The 16,193-nt window shown below is 42.7% G+C and overlaps 1 protein-coding gene across 1 annotated transcript in view; it reads left to right on the top strand.

The window, feature by feature from the left end:
- Nucleotides 1-1,420: 1,420 nt before the first annotated feature.
- Nucleotides 1,421-16,193, top strand: part of ITSN2 (intersectin 2) — an 85,361-nt gene continuing 70,588 nt past the window's right edge. Inside the window, exons 1-2 of the mRNA XM_050894746.1 lie at nt 1,421-1,464; nt 15,196-15,259. Of these exons, the coding sequence (XP_050750703.1) occupies nt 15,232-15,259 (28 nt within the window). The 5' untranslated portion in view covers nt 1,421-1,464; nt 15,196-15,231. The remainder of the gene's footprint in view (nt 1,465-15,195; nt 15,260-16,193) is intronic.

Below are 16,193 nucleotides of genomic sequence, written 5' to 3'. Positions count from 1 at the left end.
TCCCCATTCTCCTCCCCATCCCACCGGGAGCAGGGGGGGCGGGATGGGGAGTGAGGGAGCGGCTGTGTGGTTGCCAATGGAACCACGACAGGCGGCTGTAGCAGCAAATGCAAACAGTAGATGTCTAAGCAAAAATACCGAAGAGTAGTATGTGCTAGTATGTGGCTATGACCATTACACGGCACAATAACGTGACTATTCTGGAATTACAATGAATGATAAAAGGTGTAACAAACTGGAAAGGCTCATTAAGAACCCAGAAGAATGAGTCAGTGGAAAACTCTGCTCTGTACGAAGGTGATATGTAATTATCTACACAGCAAAAACACAGCAGAAAGGCACTGTAATCTTGTGTACATAGCAAGATCCACTCACTGAAGAAGGAAAATGTTTAATGTTTAAAAATGATGGCATTTTTCATGCATTTCCTGTCTATAGGATTGTTTAATTTTTGAAAAGATAAATCCCTGAAACCCTTCATATTTCAGTATGCTGAGCAGTGCCTGGCATGAGCCAAATTTAGTTCCTCCTGCCAGCCTCCTCCTCCTCCCCGGTGCCGGTGCCCCAGCGGGACATGCTTCCCATTGAGGAGCACCACCAGGCACTCCTAAGGGCGCTGCCATCCCTCTCCCAGGGGTGCACAGTGTGGAAAAATTAGCTTAATCTAGGAGTCCTGCCTGTGCAGAGTGATCAAACCAGAGGCGTTAGCTTTTCAGCTTCCACAAGAAACTAACAGTCGAGGTAGGACCAAGATTATTTTAGAGTTTATTATCCTTTTTTTCTAAATATAGATATACAGCTAGAAAACTAAAGAAAAAGTAATTTATGGAGCAGATGGGGAGGCAGCGGTTGGAATCAACAGTGAGAAAAATTTCAGTGAGGATGTGGTAAATTTTCTGTCAGTTAAGGTCTTTAAACGGCAGCTTATTACTTGGCTGAAATCATCCTGCAGAGCAAACGACACCGACCGGCGCTTGCAGCACGGCTCGCTGCGTGGGATCTCCGCGTTCTGTGCCGCAAAGGTCAGGCCGGGCGATGGCAGCGGGTCTGCCCTTCCCGCCTCCGGATCCCAGCAGTACCATTGCGTTAGCTGGGGCCAGACCCGGGAGGCGGCACCCCAGGGCAAGGCGACCCTTCATTTAGCCTCCGGCCGGGCACCCCAAGTACCGATGCCCCCCTCGCACGGGGCTGCCTGCCCGGCTCTCGGGATGCGGTCGAGCTCCGCCAAGGGAACGCCGCCAACCCCACGCCCTCGCTCACGACTGCCGGGCTCGGAGCCGGCACCCAGCGGCGCCCTCGGCCCGTGCCCGCCGGCCCCGGCTCCCTCCTCCTCTTCCTTCCCGGGCGGCCCCCGCCTCCGCCGCCATGTTGTGGGGCTGACGCCGCCGCCGCCGCCGCCGCGGGAGGCGGAGGAGGAGGAGGCGGCAGCCCGTGCGGAGCAGGCGCTCACGGGCAGCGCAACAGGTACAAGCGGCCGGGCGGCCTGCGGCTCCTCCGCGCCCGGAGGAGCGGGGCCACGTCCCGACCGGACCCGGCTTGTGGGGCGGCCTCGTCCCCAGGGCGCTGGGGCGGGGGGGGCGAGCTCCGGCGGCGCGGAGCTGTCAGCCCGGCTGCCCCGCGGGGCCTCGCTGCGGGCCCGGGGCGGCGGGGCACGGCCGGCCTCGGCGCTGCCGTGCGGGGAAGCGCCTGTTCCTGCCGTCCTGTGTGCACAGCAGCCGCCGGGGCGGGGGGGCGGCCGTGGGGAGGAACAGTCGAGGTTTCTGGTGCGCCAAGCCGCTTTATTTATATTTTTTTTTCCTCTTTGAGGGCGGTGGGGCTTTTTTTTTTTTTTCCCCTCTTAAAAATAGCGTTTGCGTACGTTTCGCCCTGCCGGAGAGCAGCTGACTTGCCCGACTCCCCGACGAGGCCGTGAGCCCCCCCGCCGGCGGCGGGGCCGAGCGCTGTCAGGGAGCCGGGCTGGGCAGCGGCTCCCCCGCGCTCCCCGCTGCAGTCCCGTCCCCGGCGGGAGCCGCTCCAGCGTTTCTATGGGAACTGCTCTTCCCGGGAGCCTGTTCCATCGCCGGGCCGTAAAGTTTGGCCGGTGAGCTCCGCTGCCTGTCTGCGGGGCGGAGGGGAGGCGGCAATCCGGGCAGAGCTGCCAGTAGCGACGGTAGCTCCTGCTGCTAGCGCTGCTGCTCGCCTTCGCTTTATTCCTGCTCTGCAAGGGAAAGAAATACCGATGTCAGTGCCCAAACAGCTCACTGCCTACCCAAGGGAGCGCCCTGGTGAGGTGAGGTAACTCGGACGTGTTAAGAGACCCCGGTTTGTTGTGATGATGATGATTTTGTTTCCTGTAGTTACTGTGAAAACCTAGAGTTTGGAGAAATTGAACTGGTTTCTGTAGTTAAAGTTTGTAAACTGTTTTGGCTGTAAATAGACTGGCTTTCCTTGGTCTTGGCTTCATACTGCGGCATGTAGTAATTCAGAAAATAAAATGAGGCTGAGATACATGATTCGGTTCCCTAAACATTAAGGTACTAGTTTGAATACATTAAATGGTTTTCATAGCAGTTGACGCTTCAACATGTGTCACATTGCAGAACTTGAAAGTAAATTGTGCTTTAGATAGTACCTTTGATCTTTAACCTATGTTCATAGCGGTTCTCTTAAACATCAGCTGGAAATTCCCTATCTAAAACACTGGAATGAGAAGTTACAAGCTGCTTGCCCTTGTGTGCAGGCTGCCCTGTCGTATGCATCTCTCTTTTAGGGACATGATGGTTTTTAAACTTGGTTTTGTTCATGCTTGCCTGTGGTGGCAGCAGCTCCCATGCTTGTATGTACACAGGAAAACATACAAAGCATGTGAAGCAGTATGGCTTTCGCGTGGTGTGGGTAACATCAGTGGTACAGAAAATGCAGCTTGCTTTCAAGAATTTTAAATTGTTCACCTGAAATTCAGTTGTAATTCAAAGACTGTAGCTGTAACAAACTTCTGTGGCCACTGATGTGAAGGTGATGTTTGGAATTAATGAGTATTAGGAACTAATTGGATAAATAGTTAGCTGAGCTTCATTCTTCTACTAAACCTCGTTCATTTTTGTTCTCATGTTTCCACTCTACCTTCCCTGTTTGGTTTGTCTGTATTTTTTTTATTCTGACTAAGCTGGGAGGGGCATTCACACCACTGTACCTCTGGTTATTAAGAGAAACCTTAGTTCAGACTCTAGGCTCTGTATGAGTTTAAGAGAATCGCATGCATCCCTGCAAACGTGGATTTAGACTGCTCCGCGCTCTCTGTTATACAGAAATTGTGGTCAGATTAGCATCCTAACTTGGGTACCTAAATTAGATCAAGTGAATATGCTTCTCCTTTTAATTACTATCCTGAGGGAACTGCATTTACTTTTTTCTCCTCTGTCTATACAAGATATAGGGCATGGGATGTGTCCCTGACTGAGTTGTTAGCTGCTACTGTAGTATAAACAGAGTGTGTTCCTGTAGCACTAACAATAATAAAAATGCTGTACCTATGGCTTGTTTGTGCTAATTGCCATATGGGGTTATCTACCATAGGTGGTGTTCTGCTATCAGAGCTTTATGTGCTGCTTATTTTTTTTTTCCACCATTCTTGTGGACAGAGTAAGATATGTCAAGGCAGAAGTGACCCGTGAATGATTTTGAACTGTGTTGTTGAGAACGCTATATTTATTGAGTTTCAGGTATTACAGTGATTGGGACCATGACAGTTCTTAGAGTAGGTTTATTTACAAGTATTTCTGTTGTGGTCTTTAATATTGAAAAGTGAATTAATTTTGTGCCATAGCAAAGTAGCAGCTATGAAAAATGAAGCTAAGTTCTGTAGGTGATAGTAATTCTTCATTGAGCTACTCATTTGGAGCTGGTGGGGAAAATGGGACAGGATTTTAAAAGTGAAAGGTAATCTATATCTTTCACATGGGCCATTAACAAAAAGTTTCCCACCCCTTGAAAACAGGTGTCTGTCAGGAAGAGACCTTGCGATTAGTTCCTGAAGAGCAGCGTAGTCCAGGTCACTAGTTCCTGTTGCAAACTGAGACAATTTGCAGAAGTGACCTTTCTTTACCTTTCTGAGGTGGTGATTGGTGATTATAAAGATAACAAAAGATAATGTAGAGCTAATTAGAGAATTCTCTTTTTTTATGACTGACTCTGACCTATTTCAAGCACTATCGCTTGTCAGTAAAACACTTAACACAAAGTGTACTTTGAGGTTCAGAGGTTGACCCTTGGTATGGGGTGAAATAGGGTAGTTACTGTATTCTTTTTAGCTTCAAAAACACATTATCACCCTTTAACTTCACCTTTTAAAATTGCATTTTCCTTGTGTACCCTAGTTGGTGATAGATGATGCGACAGACTATTTGGGGGGGAAGCACTCTTGTTAGAGTGCCTGGTTGGATTTTTGGAAGTGCTAAGCAGCTGTTTTAAGTGATCCTGAAATTTTCAAATGCTTAGTTGCAAATGTTGGAAATGCTTGGATTACCTCTGGAAATCTGTTTTTGAATCCTCATCAGTACAGATCTGGGATGCTTATCTCTACATGTAAGTTCAAGTTCCTTCCAGTGACGGACCAATGTAAACTGAAATTTTAAGCCAGCTGTGAGCAGTGCCACTGGTGAAGCCTTGTTTTCTGTGGCAATGGCTGTCTAAATCTAATCAGATAAGCTTTTGTTGAAGTTTTTCTCGTGGTCGGTATGTTTAGAACATCTTTCAGCCATGTGGATTCTCTGGTGTTTAATATGGGTACTCAAACATACAGCAGTCTTTCTCATTAACGGGGGCACTAAATTTGGTAGTGTCTTCTCTGTCTGGTTGCCTGTTTTCGTGCATCTTGTAGGGAGTTAAGATCTCTGCAAAGTCCACCCTTCTGTTAAGTTTGGTTCATGTTGGATGACGGGATTCATCAAAGTGCATGTTAACTACTTGTGTCTCATACCCTTAGAAAGCCAAGGTAATTAAGCATGCTGGTTACTTGGTTACTAGCATGTTACTCCTTTCATTGATGAACTTGCCTATCAGGCTTTTTTTTTTATTCTCAGCTTTATTTAAGGATAAGTCTTTCTCTAGAAAACAAGATAGGTGATTTTATTTCACGAGGCGTTTTTGATTCTTCTTACGTCCACACATACTTTGTTTTATTGCCTGTTGCAAGACTATACAGAAGCTGTAGTAACTTGTTTTTCTGGTACTGTTGTGCCATTAGCACCAAATGTTCACAAGGTGAAGATTAGGTCACATAAAAATCATAAAGTAAAAGTGGAGCTGATGAAATTTCATTTTTCTTCAAATTCAGAATGATTAAGACTTTGTAAGTATATGAACACAGCCTGGCCAGGTTGGTTACTTGGATCCTAGAGTTAAAGTAATGGATTGAACATTAATATATAGATGAGCACAGTGTTGTGTAACTCTTATTTTCAGAGCACCACATGAAATTCAAATGATGTAACGTGATGACAGTAGCAGCACAACACATTGGAATTACCTAATAGAGGACAATTACCTGAGAACTATTTTTAAACATTTTTGCAGTTACAGATAGTTGAAAAAACATAGTTGATCCAGATAAGTCACAGCTTCTTTGGAACTGTGATTCTGAGAGCAGCCAGTTTGACTTGAGACATTTTGATATGGGATGTTGTTGCTTCAGCTTCAGAAGTAGCAGATAATAATTCTGAGCTGGCTCTTCTAGTGAAAATTTTCAAGGCTGATGCAGGTGGAGCTTGTGAAATGCTGTGGCATCAGTCATGAGTGATATCTGCAGTTAGTTCATGTGTATGCTGTTGAATCACTAAGGAAAGAACAGGAAATGGGAGTTACTCTTCTTTGTGTCTAAAAATATTACAATTGGAATGCAAAAAAAGACCTATTACGGCTACAGTAATAAATGTATCAAAAAGCAGAGCTGATTTAAATAATACTTTTAGTCTTATCTTTCAAAGGTCAAGAATTTTACTAATCAAAACCTAAAACTCTCTTGCTTTTTCCACTCTTAATATAGTCATAATATTACGAGTTCCTTAAGGTAGGACAAGTGCCTTTCTAACTGAGATATACTTTTGCTCATAGGGGCTTTACATGACGTTGAGATGTGTGTCTAACCCAGGTGATAATTGATTCCCTAAGTTCATGAAATTCATTTGTAGCGGTCAAAACATTATTACTGTATGCTGTAGAGCTCAGTGTTAAAGGTTAAGAGACCAAATTTCAACTGGACGCTTTGAAGGACTGTTCTCAGTAATATAGCACGGACGGGACTTGTGGCTGAGAACAGGGTCAGAAGCAGGAGGCTTCAGCTGGGGCAGGTAAGAGGTGCTGTGGCCACGCTGCCTGGGTCCTGCGTCCAGCTTGGGACCAGCGTGCCTCCCGGGGCTCCCATACAGGGTGGGATCTCTTGAACCTCCATTACACCCATGCTCTTCCATCTCGCTTTGGAGAATGCATTTTTACCCATCTGTTGCCCATCCGAAATAGTGCTACCTAGTTAATCTTTCTTATTTTGACTGCCTTATGCTGATCTTTGCTTTTTCTCCCATGAGGCTTCCCTGGTTTTTGTTTCATCAAAGATAAACTACATTTCTTTGCTGTAAAGGCCTCTTGTGGCCTGTCTCCTCTCTGCTTGTTGTCTCATTCAGTTTTGAAAAGTTAAGCCTGCGATGGTTTTGTGCACCTGCCCAGCTTGAAAGCAGATACCTAAAATGTAAATCCAAGTCTCGCTGAATGTTTTCTTCTGAAACTACCTTCATTAGTTTTACAAATAGTGAAAGATTGTTCTCTGCTGAGCATGGAAGACTGCCCGCATATTCTGTGTCTTTTGTTTTATGCTTAGTTAGAGCAGTCCATTAGATGTTCTGTATGTTTTGCACTGTTATCTGGGACTGAAAGCCGAGCAACAAGTTAAGTAGCAGCTCTTGTATCATAAGGAGAACATAACATAAGAATTCTTCTGTTAGGTTTTTTTTTGCTCTGTTAGGAGGCAGATTTTGCTTGTGCCTCTGTTGGAAGGACGGGGGGGGATCAAAAATTTCCTCTAAGATGGCAAGATTTCAAATGGATAAGCTCTTAAGTAATATGCTCTGAGTGTTTCGAGTCATGGTTGAAGTAAGAAAATAACAAAAAGAAGAGAAAACTGGTCAGAGGTTTATGTTTTGCCTAAGTCCACATTGACATAAATTAGGAGTCGCAGTGTGGAAGTGGAGAACTGCAGGCTTCAAGGTGTCTGGACCTCACCGAACAGCAGCTTAGGGCTCTTGTACAATGCTTGCAAATAATTAGATGTGAGAACTGATGTGTCTCAAAACAGGATCTAGAAAAAACACCATATGGAGTGGGGAGTCATGGAAATTAGGAAGTAGGAAGCAAAAAAGACAAGAGTGTATTTTAAGTTACCACCCGTTCAGGAGCAACTGTATCTCACTCAGCTCTCTTGAAAGGTTATGATATGCAGCCTGGAGTTCCTTCTCGAAGGTAGAAGCTCAGAGCCTTTTAAAAAGAAAAATCTTATAAATAATCTACCCTCTGCTTTTTTCTTTTTTTCTTTCCTTTTTAAGCAAATCAAGGAGAGGTGGTGATGTCTGTCCGTGTCTGGCATCAGGTTAATGAATGTATTCTTCCAGGCCGTGACAGAGCTGGGTTCAATTCCCATCTTTTCCTGAGGAAGTTCATGTACGTGTATCCTGGGAGAAGGGCCAGGGATTTGAATAGTGACCTTCCTGAAGTGGGATTCTCATTCCCTCCTTCAGAATTTCTTCTTCTTTGCAAAGGTGGAGGGGCATGGACAGAGAGGGACCTGTGGCTCTCTGCCTTAATGGTAGAGAATTTCATGTAGGAAGTTCAAGTCCTGAGTTGACGTTACTATTCCAAATGCTGTGCACGGGTTTCCTTAAACGACTGCGCAATAAAATGCGGGAAAGCCTTCTCCTAGGAGGAAGGAGAGATTGGTTTCAGTCTCCAGAGACAGAGGAGAGAGTTGAACTGGGTCTTGATATTTTGAATGGGTGCTTTCACAGCTGAGCAGCTGTGTAAGAAACAGAGTAAACCCATCAATACTGACCACACAATTATGTTTTTTAAACAGAAACAGAGATTCTTGTATTTTGCATGGCATCCATTTTGCATGGTCAGTATATTCAGAAAGCCTGTTAGTCGGGCAAGGTGGGCAGGATATTTGTCAGAAAAAAATATTTTTTGTGTTCTGTCTTAATCCCTGTTTGGAAGTAAGTTGCTCTGTAACAGTGAGCAAGGAAGGGACTTCGTACCATAGGGTTAAGAAGTAAAATATTTAACACTTTTTTTTTTTTCTTCCCCCCCTTGAAATGTCAAAATATTAACTAAGGCCTGCAGTACTCTTATCCACAGTAACAGAGGGGAGCAGGAAGAGCTAGCGATCTGCTAGCTACCTGGGATCAACTTCTTCGTTTTGTTACTGACGTCATTCATTTGTTATCAGAGTGGGTGGACTTTGTGAAGCTGGCCACAGTATATTTTGAAAAGGCCATGTCACTGTGTATAACTGCACTGTATAAAGGAGATAAATTCTTGGCCTGCCAAAAAGTTGTGTTGTTTTTCTTTTCTTTTTTTTAATTGGTAAACTTTTCTACCAATACGTCTCGAACAAAGAGAAATTCTAGCTGTGCTGGTTTATAATGCCTTACTTATGCTTATTATTCTCTGATTTTCAAGAGGATGATCCAAAAAAAGCACAGAACAACTACATGGGCTATTACACTGTCACTGTTTGCTTTGCAAATACTGATGAGTAGTCTTTGTGTTGCCGAGATCTACAGGTGTTGCAAAGAGTAAATTGGTCAACTAGTACTGCAATCTCTGTCCTTGCTAATTGGTTCTTACAGCAAAAATCTGCAATATATCTTCTCTCTGTCCTTGAGAAAAGCAAAAGAGTAGTACTGTGTCCACAAATGCTGCTTGTACGGTATTTGCTTTCTTCCAGTTAAAACTGGTGGGACAAAGCTTGATGCACCAGACCTGCGTTCCTACTAAAACTATGTGGCTGTGGTTTTTCTGAGAAATATTTGGAAAAAAATTGATTCAAGTATAAATATTAACAAAGATTGTGGTAGGGCTGTTCTTCATAAAATGGCAATAAGCCTATGATGGAAAAGAAGCTTTTTCTTTTCCCTTTCTCCTGCAGTCTGCCCAGCTCTAATGTTTTCCAGTGCTTTCAGCATGGTCATAAGGTCCCCCCAGCTTCTTGCAATCTCCTCATTTCTTTTCTCAACTTCTATCAACTATAACGAACACTGAGAGAGGGAGCAGAAGTTGCAGTTTGTCAGGTCAGTTTGTGAAAACAATTAGTGCTTTAAACATGGGGACTAGTCAGATGGTTTGTTTACAAGAACTTGCCATTCTGCTATTTAAACGTAACATCCAAGTTTTCCTGTTTTCGCCCTAAATGGCAGCAGGGCTTAATGTCATCTACAGTGTTCACAGAGATGTTTGATCCTGCTTTGTTACAACATGGATTTTGTGCTGTGGCTGCCGCAGTTTCTTATGACTGATAACTGAGTTCACCAAGCACCTCTCCTAGAACATTTTTCAAAAAGAAATAATTTTCTGTGAGATATTCTGGTTGTGATGGCCATTTTTTCATCTATATCATCTGTTTGGGATACTGGTTATAGTCTTTTCTTGAGTTTTTTTTCTTCAGTAAACGTTTTTATATGGCATTGGGTTTCTCTGTAATATTGTGTAATAAGGTTCTTTGGAAATTTACAGCTTTAACCTCGATTAATGATTAAAAGTTATCAGAGTTGTTCTAAAAAAAGTAAGTTTGGCCTAAAGCGAGAATATTTTGCTGAGATTTCCCTTGGTAAATAAATGGTGCACACCTGTGTCCTAAAGGTGCAAGGTGTTTTTACAGGTGGTGACTAGAGCAACTTTATTAGGAATTTGTGAAAATAAGCTGCTTTTAACTTTGATATATGCATAATATCCAAACCTTTGGGGCATGCTGTGGAAACACAGAAGACAGAATACTTGTTGAGGGCAAGCTCCATTCTTTGGGAAGGATTGTTTCCACAAACCTTTGAAAAATGTGTGTAGACTTTGAGTTTACTGGGCTGTTTCCTGCTTCCCTAAAAAACTGAATGAGGGGAAATTACGTTGCAGTGATACTTTTATTTTTCCATTTTTTACCTCTTGGTACAACTTCGGAATCTGTCACGGGAGAAGCGTGTGCTTGGTGTAACCCTGGTGCCTGAATGAAATGGATCTGTGCAAAGGGATAGAATGCCGTCTCAGTGCTGGTGTGATCTGAAGTCTTGTAAAAATCCCATTTATCATTCCTGGTTTAGGTCGTAGTTTTCAGTATTATTTGTGGGGGTTAATGTAGGAGGTTTTTGGTGCCCTTCAGGCCTAGTATTTTAAAATATGACAAGATCTGCCTACAGACATAATAGATGACAGAGCTAAATCATGATTTAATCGCATCACATTGGTGTAATGTACTCTTAGTACAGATCTGTTGGGCAGTTTCCTCTTGTTTTTGGACCTAAGGTTGGTGCATCTACACGGCAATGCCTGGTGCACACTTACCAGGCTGGGTCAGCCTAGGCTTGGGAAACTTGGGGAATTTTCAGGTATGCTGAAAAAACCTGTGTCAATAATTTGGGCTGGGCTGGTCATTATTTTTGAGAGTGCTGCAGTGGAACAGAGTATCAAACAGTGTGGTATTAGAAACATCTGATCTTGGACTCCTTCTTTTGAGAGGACAGATAGTGGTATGGATGATAACTTGGATGTGCTGTGTTCAGTGTCTGACTAAGGTTTCTAATTCTGCTTGATGTGAGCTATGAAACGTCTGTTATCACAGAATGGTTTGGGTTGGAAAGGACCTTTAAAGATCATCTAGTCCAGCCCCCCTGCCATGGGCAAGGACATCTTTCACTAGATCAGGTTGCTCAAAGCTCCGTCCAACCTGACTTTGAACACTTCCAATGATGGGGCATCCACAGCTTCTCTGGGCAACCTGTTCCAGTGTCTCACCACCCTTTTTGTAAAGAATTTTCTCCTTGTGTCCAATCTAAATCTACCCTCTTTTAATTTAAAACCATTGCCCCTTGTTCTGTCACTACAGGCCCAGGGAAAAAAAATATCTCTCTGTCTTTCTTATGAGACCCCTTCAAGTATTGCAATAAGGTCTTCCTGAAGCCTTCTGTTCTCCAGGCTGAACAACCCCAACTCTCTTAGCTCTTCGTCATAGGAGAGGTGTTCCAGCCCTCTGACCATGTTTGTGGCCCTCCTCTTGACCCGCTCTAACAGGTCCATGTCTGCCTTGTGCTGGGGACCCCAGAGCTGGACGCAGTACTGCAGGTGGGGTTTCACAAGAGCGGAGTAGAGGGGGAGAATCACCTCCCTCGACCTGCTGACCATGCTTCTTTTGATGCAGCCCAGGATAGAGATCACTTATCTGACAGACTAGTGAAAGATAGTTGCCTGTATACATAACTGTCGGTAACAGTGGGCTGGAGTTACCCCGGCTGATGAAAATGAACCAGGAACACGTGTGTTCTGTAGATGCAGAGCTTTCATAAATAGGAAGGACCCTCACCAAGCTAACATGAGGGCTTTGACCTCAAAATTTTTCAGTTGAAATTGATTTTAAAATACGGTATGGTTGAGACTCTAGGGGTGTCGAAATGAGAGAGAGGGGGTTTACACGTTTTGTGTGCATGAAGCTGCCTGGGTTACTTCTCCCACTGATGTGGTCAGCGGTTGGGAGTTTAGAAAGCTCAATCTGCATGAGCCATTTCGGCATAACCAAAGAAGGTAAAGTCTGACTTTCTCTATAGCTGTACGTTGTATAAAGTATTTTTAAAACGTGTCTTAAGATTTTGGGCTTTAAGAGTTAATCAGTTTATTGTCAGACTTCTGTTGTCTGATAATTATCTTATTTGCATTGTGAGGCCTCACCTCAAGTACTGTGTGCGGTTTTGGGCTCTACAATGTAAGAAGGATATAAAAATATCAGAACGTGTCCAAAGGAAGACAACAAAGATGGTGAAAGGACTAGAGGGCAAGACTTATGAGGAGCAGCTGAGGATACTAGGTTTGTTCAGCTTAGAGAAGAGGAGACCAAGGGGTGACCTCATTGCTGTCTGCAGCTTCCTCATCAGGAGGAGTGGTGAGGGAGGTGCTGGTCTCTCCTCTCTGGTGATAGGACATGAGGGAATGGCTTAAAGCTGCGTTAGGGGAAGTTAAGATTGGATATTAGGGAAACCTTGTCCACCGAGAGGGTGGTCATGCACTGGAAGAAGCTCCCCAGGGAAGTGGTCATGGTCCCAAGCGAGCTGGTGTTCATGAAGCGTTTGGACAATGCTCTTAGATATATGGTTTAACTTTTAGGTTGTCCTGTGTGGAGTCTGAAGTTGGACTCGATGATCCTCATGGGTCCCTTCCAACTTGGGATATTCTGTGATTCTACTGTAATTACTCATTTAAAAAACCCTAAAAGTGATCAGAAAATAAGAGAATAAAATACGTTGGAGGAAAGACCAAATGTGTAGCCTTTATCCAATAAGACTGTTGTCGTGGTTTAACCCCAGCCGGCAACTAAGCACCACGCAGCTGCTCACTCATTCCCCCCACCCAGTGGCATAGGGAAGAGAATCGAAAAGAAAAAAAAAAACCCAAACCTCATGGGTTGAGATAAAGACAGTTTAATAGGACAGAAAGGAAGGAAAAATAATGATAATAATAATATGACAATAATAATACTAAAAGAATTAGAATATACAAAACAAGTGATGCACAATGCAATTGCTCACCACTTGCCGACCGATGCCCAGTTAGTTCCTGAGCAGCGATCCACCCCTCCCGGCCAACTCCCCCCAGTTTATATACTGGGCCTGACATCATATGGTATGGAATATCCCTTTGGCCAGTTTGGGTCAGCTGTCGTGGCTGTGTCCCCTCCCAACTTCTTGTGCCCCTCCAGCCTTCTTGCTGGCTGGGCACGAGAAGCTGAAAAATCCTTGACTTAGTATAAACACTACTTAGCAACAACTAAAAACATCAGTGTGTTATCAACATTCTTTTCCTACTAAATCCACAACATTGCACTATACCAGCTACTAGGAAGAAAATTAACTGTATCCCAGCCGAAACCAGGACAACTGTAAATCTAGAACAAGTCACATGCAGGTGGAAATCTCTGTCAATGCAGAGCTCTACTGAGCTTTGCTCTGTTGATGCTGGGGATGTTCTGCAGCATCCCGCTTCTGTGTCATGGTTTCAGGTTCCCTTTTAGCTGTCCTTGACAGAATAGCTTTTGCAGAGAAACATGCTGTAGAAATGTTTAACAACATCAGAAGCATTTTTCAGGAAGGCTATATATAGATTTCAGATGTCTCTTGGTAGATTGCTGGTAAGGCCTAGGAAGGGATGCTGGAAGCAACCTAAAAATACTCCAGTTTGTTTTAGAATTCATGTCTTGGAATAGATCCATGCTTCCTTTTTTTCATCTTTCTGCAGCTGATACCTAGTGTCACCCTGAGAGATCATTTGGACTCACCAATCGTTCCCTTTTTTTTATATACATGTATATGTGTGTGTATGCACAAACATATGTATGTATAATGTATATTAAAACCCCTGGAATGTCAAATGTCTTAATGACAGTGGTTCATTCCTCACTGGACCATTATGTAAGCAACACAGAGCAAGATAACTTCAGATAAAATACTGTTCTTCATTCATTTGGAGGGGACCAGGTGCCCATGTGGCTGAGGTTTACAAATGACTCGGTGAGAATGAATGGTTTGTGGCCTATTACAATAGCATGATTTTAGATGTTATAGGATATATAAATAATAATACAAATAATATATAAACACATAAACAAATAATAATAATGATGTAAAATATACAGAGGATTGTTAACAACTGATCTCAGACATTTTTGTTTTTATTGCAGAAATGTGCAATAGATAGAAAAAACGCTCCCCTGTCCACACGTGAAACCAGAGTGCTTTCCAGTTGTGTGATTTTTGTGATGAGATGTGCAGGAGTTTCCTTGCAGGGGGAGGAAGTGTGGGGCATGTCGTATTTCTGTACTTAATATTAAAATCTGTGGTTGTATTGAGAGGTGAACGGGTTTTCTGGTCGTGGGAGGAGGAGGTTTGGTATCTGAAGAGGGAGTGACAGAGGGATCAGAGATGTGATTTTTTTTTTTTTTTTAATTAAAATAAAAATTTCATTTTTGTAGCTTCATCCTGAACAATAGTTTTTCCATGTAGAACGCAGGATAATGATGTATAAATTTCAGTATTTTACTAAAATTATCTTATCCAAAGCAAAAACTCGCTGCAGTGTCTTAGTTCTACATGTGTAAAGCGATGCTTATGCTTATCTCTCAGATAAGTATTAGTGAATATTTTGCAATTCTAAAGAATTAATCACACTAATACAGGTACTCTTGAAAGGATACATACTAGAAAAAATAAGTCTTAGTACTCTGATATTTATTATGAAAGTAAATTATATTGAGACCCTTTAAATGCTGCTTTTGAGTCTTTGTGCAATAGCTCAAGAGAAGGAATAACTTCATTGTGTTGGTTATGGAAAACTGGCTAACTACAAACTTTTATTAGGACAAGTCATTTTTTCGGAATACATCATGTAAGAGCATTTTCTTTGTAAATACCGTGTGGAGTAGTGGAATGGATGAATTTGAATGATAGTTGTTCTTCCACTTTTCTCAGCAGAAGCATTCAGTTACGGAGCTGTGCATTGAACTTTTTTTTATGATATGCATAAATATTTACCGGAGAGAGCTGGAAAAGATCTGCTAGGACCCCGAGTCTGTTGTCCTGCCAGGAGAGGGCTGTGCTCCACGCCATATGTTCTGACATGTTGTCAACTGTTTGTGTACATTATGCAGCAGTTGCTAAACAGTTGGTACTGTTTTCCTTTAAGAATGTGCCACTAGGTTCAGGACTGCACTGCATACCCTATAAAAAAAAATAGAAAAAAAAAAAATCCCCCACCCCCTCCCAAATGTAAATTCAGCTTGTTCAGCAGCAGCCTGAAGCCCGGCATTGTTTGCTATCGGAAGTGTGAGCTAAAGGGGACAGACATTCCCCCTGCTCAGCGGGAGCGCAGAGCTACATTTTGCCCTTGTTGCATTATTAATGGCACAATGTTTTTATGTTGCAGATGGCTAAGAGCTAGCAAGGCATATTCAAGACCGTGATGGCTCAGTTTCCCACAGCCATGAATGGTGAGTAGCTCGAGTCGGTGTGTTTAGGTAGGGGTGGGAGCATTTGTCTTTATTATTTTATTATTTTTTTTTACAAAAAATGCTGATTTTAGTACCTGCAGGAGCATTATGGTCAGTTTCCTGCAGATTGCTTCCTGTAGCCTAACTTGGGCTGTAAGACTGGGAGAAATTCAGTAGAAGCGTTACTGCAGTGTAATTTAGAGTACAGATACGCCTGGAGCATCTAGTAATCTCAGATCATTTAAAGGGTTGAGGAATGTGTGACTTGTAGTGTGAATACTGTCTGACTTCAAGTGGGAAATATGCTAAGTAATAGTTGATTAAACTTGCATACCTTTTCTGTTACATAATTTAGCACAAAATGTGTTTCATTATAATATGTTATGCTATTTATTTTAAACCAAAATATTTGAATGTGTTAAGCAATTTGCTACACTGACGAAAATAATCAGTCTTTCTCAAAAAAAAAAGTTAAGAATTTTCTTCTTGATTCTGTGCCTCATCTACTTATAGAAACTTTTGGATTTGTTTCTTGATGATTTCCTTTCAAAGACATAGGAGAGTTGAAACCTTAAAATTGTTTGTGCCTGTATGTATGTGTTGGAGCTCTTTATTTCTAGAGCAAGCTTATTTGTGAAGATACAATTTGCAAATACCTGCTGAGAAATTTGATGTTTACATGTTGTTGTTTACAAAGCTGGCCAAAATGAAAAGACAAGTATGGCAACAATGCTTTGCACTTCAGATATTCCAGATAGGGACTATTATATGCTGATAAAAACAGGGAAACAGATATAAGAAAAAGTATTTCTTATTTATCTGTGAAGGTTACTGCAGGACTGGGAGGTCTTTATTTAACTAATTTAGAAAATCGTTACTGCTGAGATAAATTGGGTGAGTAAGGGGAAGTGTTTTTTTGCAGAACATCATCATT

The sequence above is a fragment of the Gymnogyps californianus genome, chromosome 3 (genome assembly GCF_018139145.2).
Source record: "Gymnogyps californianus isolate 813 chromosome 3, ASM1813914v2, whole genome shotgun sequence".
In the NCBI taxonomy this organism is placed as follows: Eukaryota; Metazoa; Chordata; class Aves; order Accipitriformes; family Cathartidae; genus Gymnogyps; species Gymnogyps californianus.
This window is presented reverse-complemented; position numbering and strand designations above follow the sequence as displayed.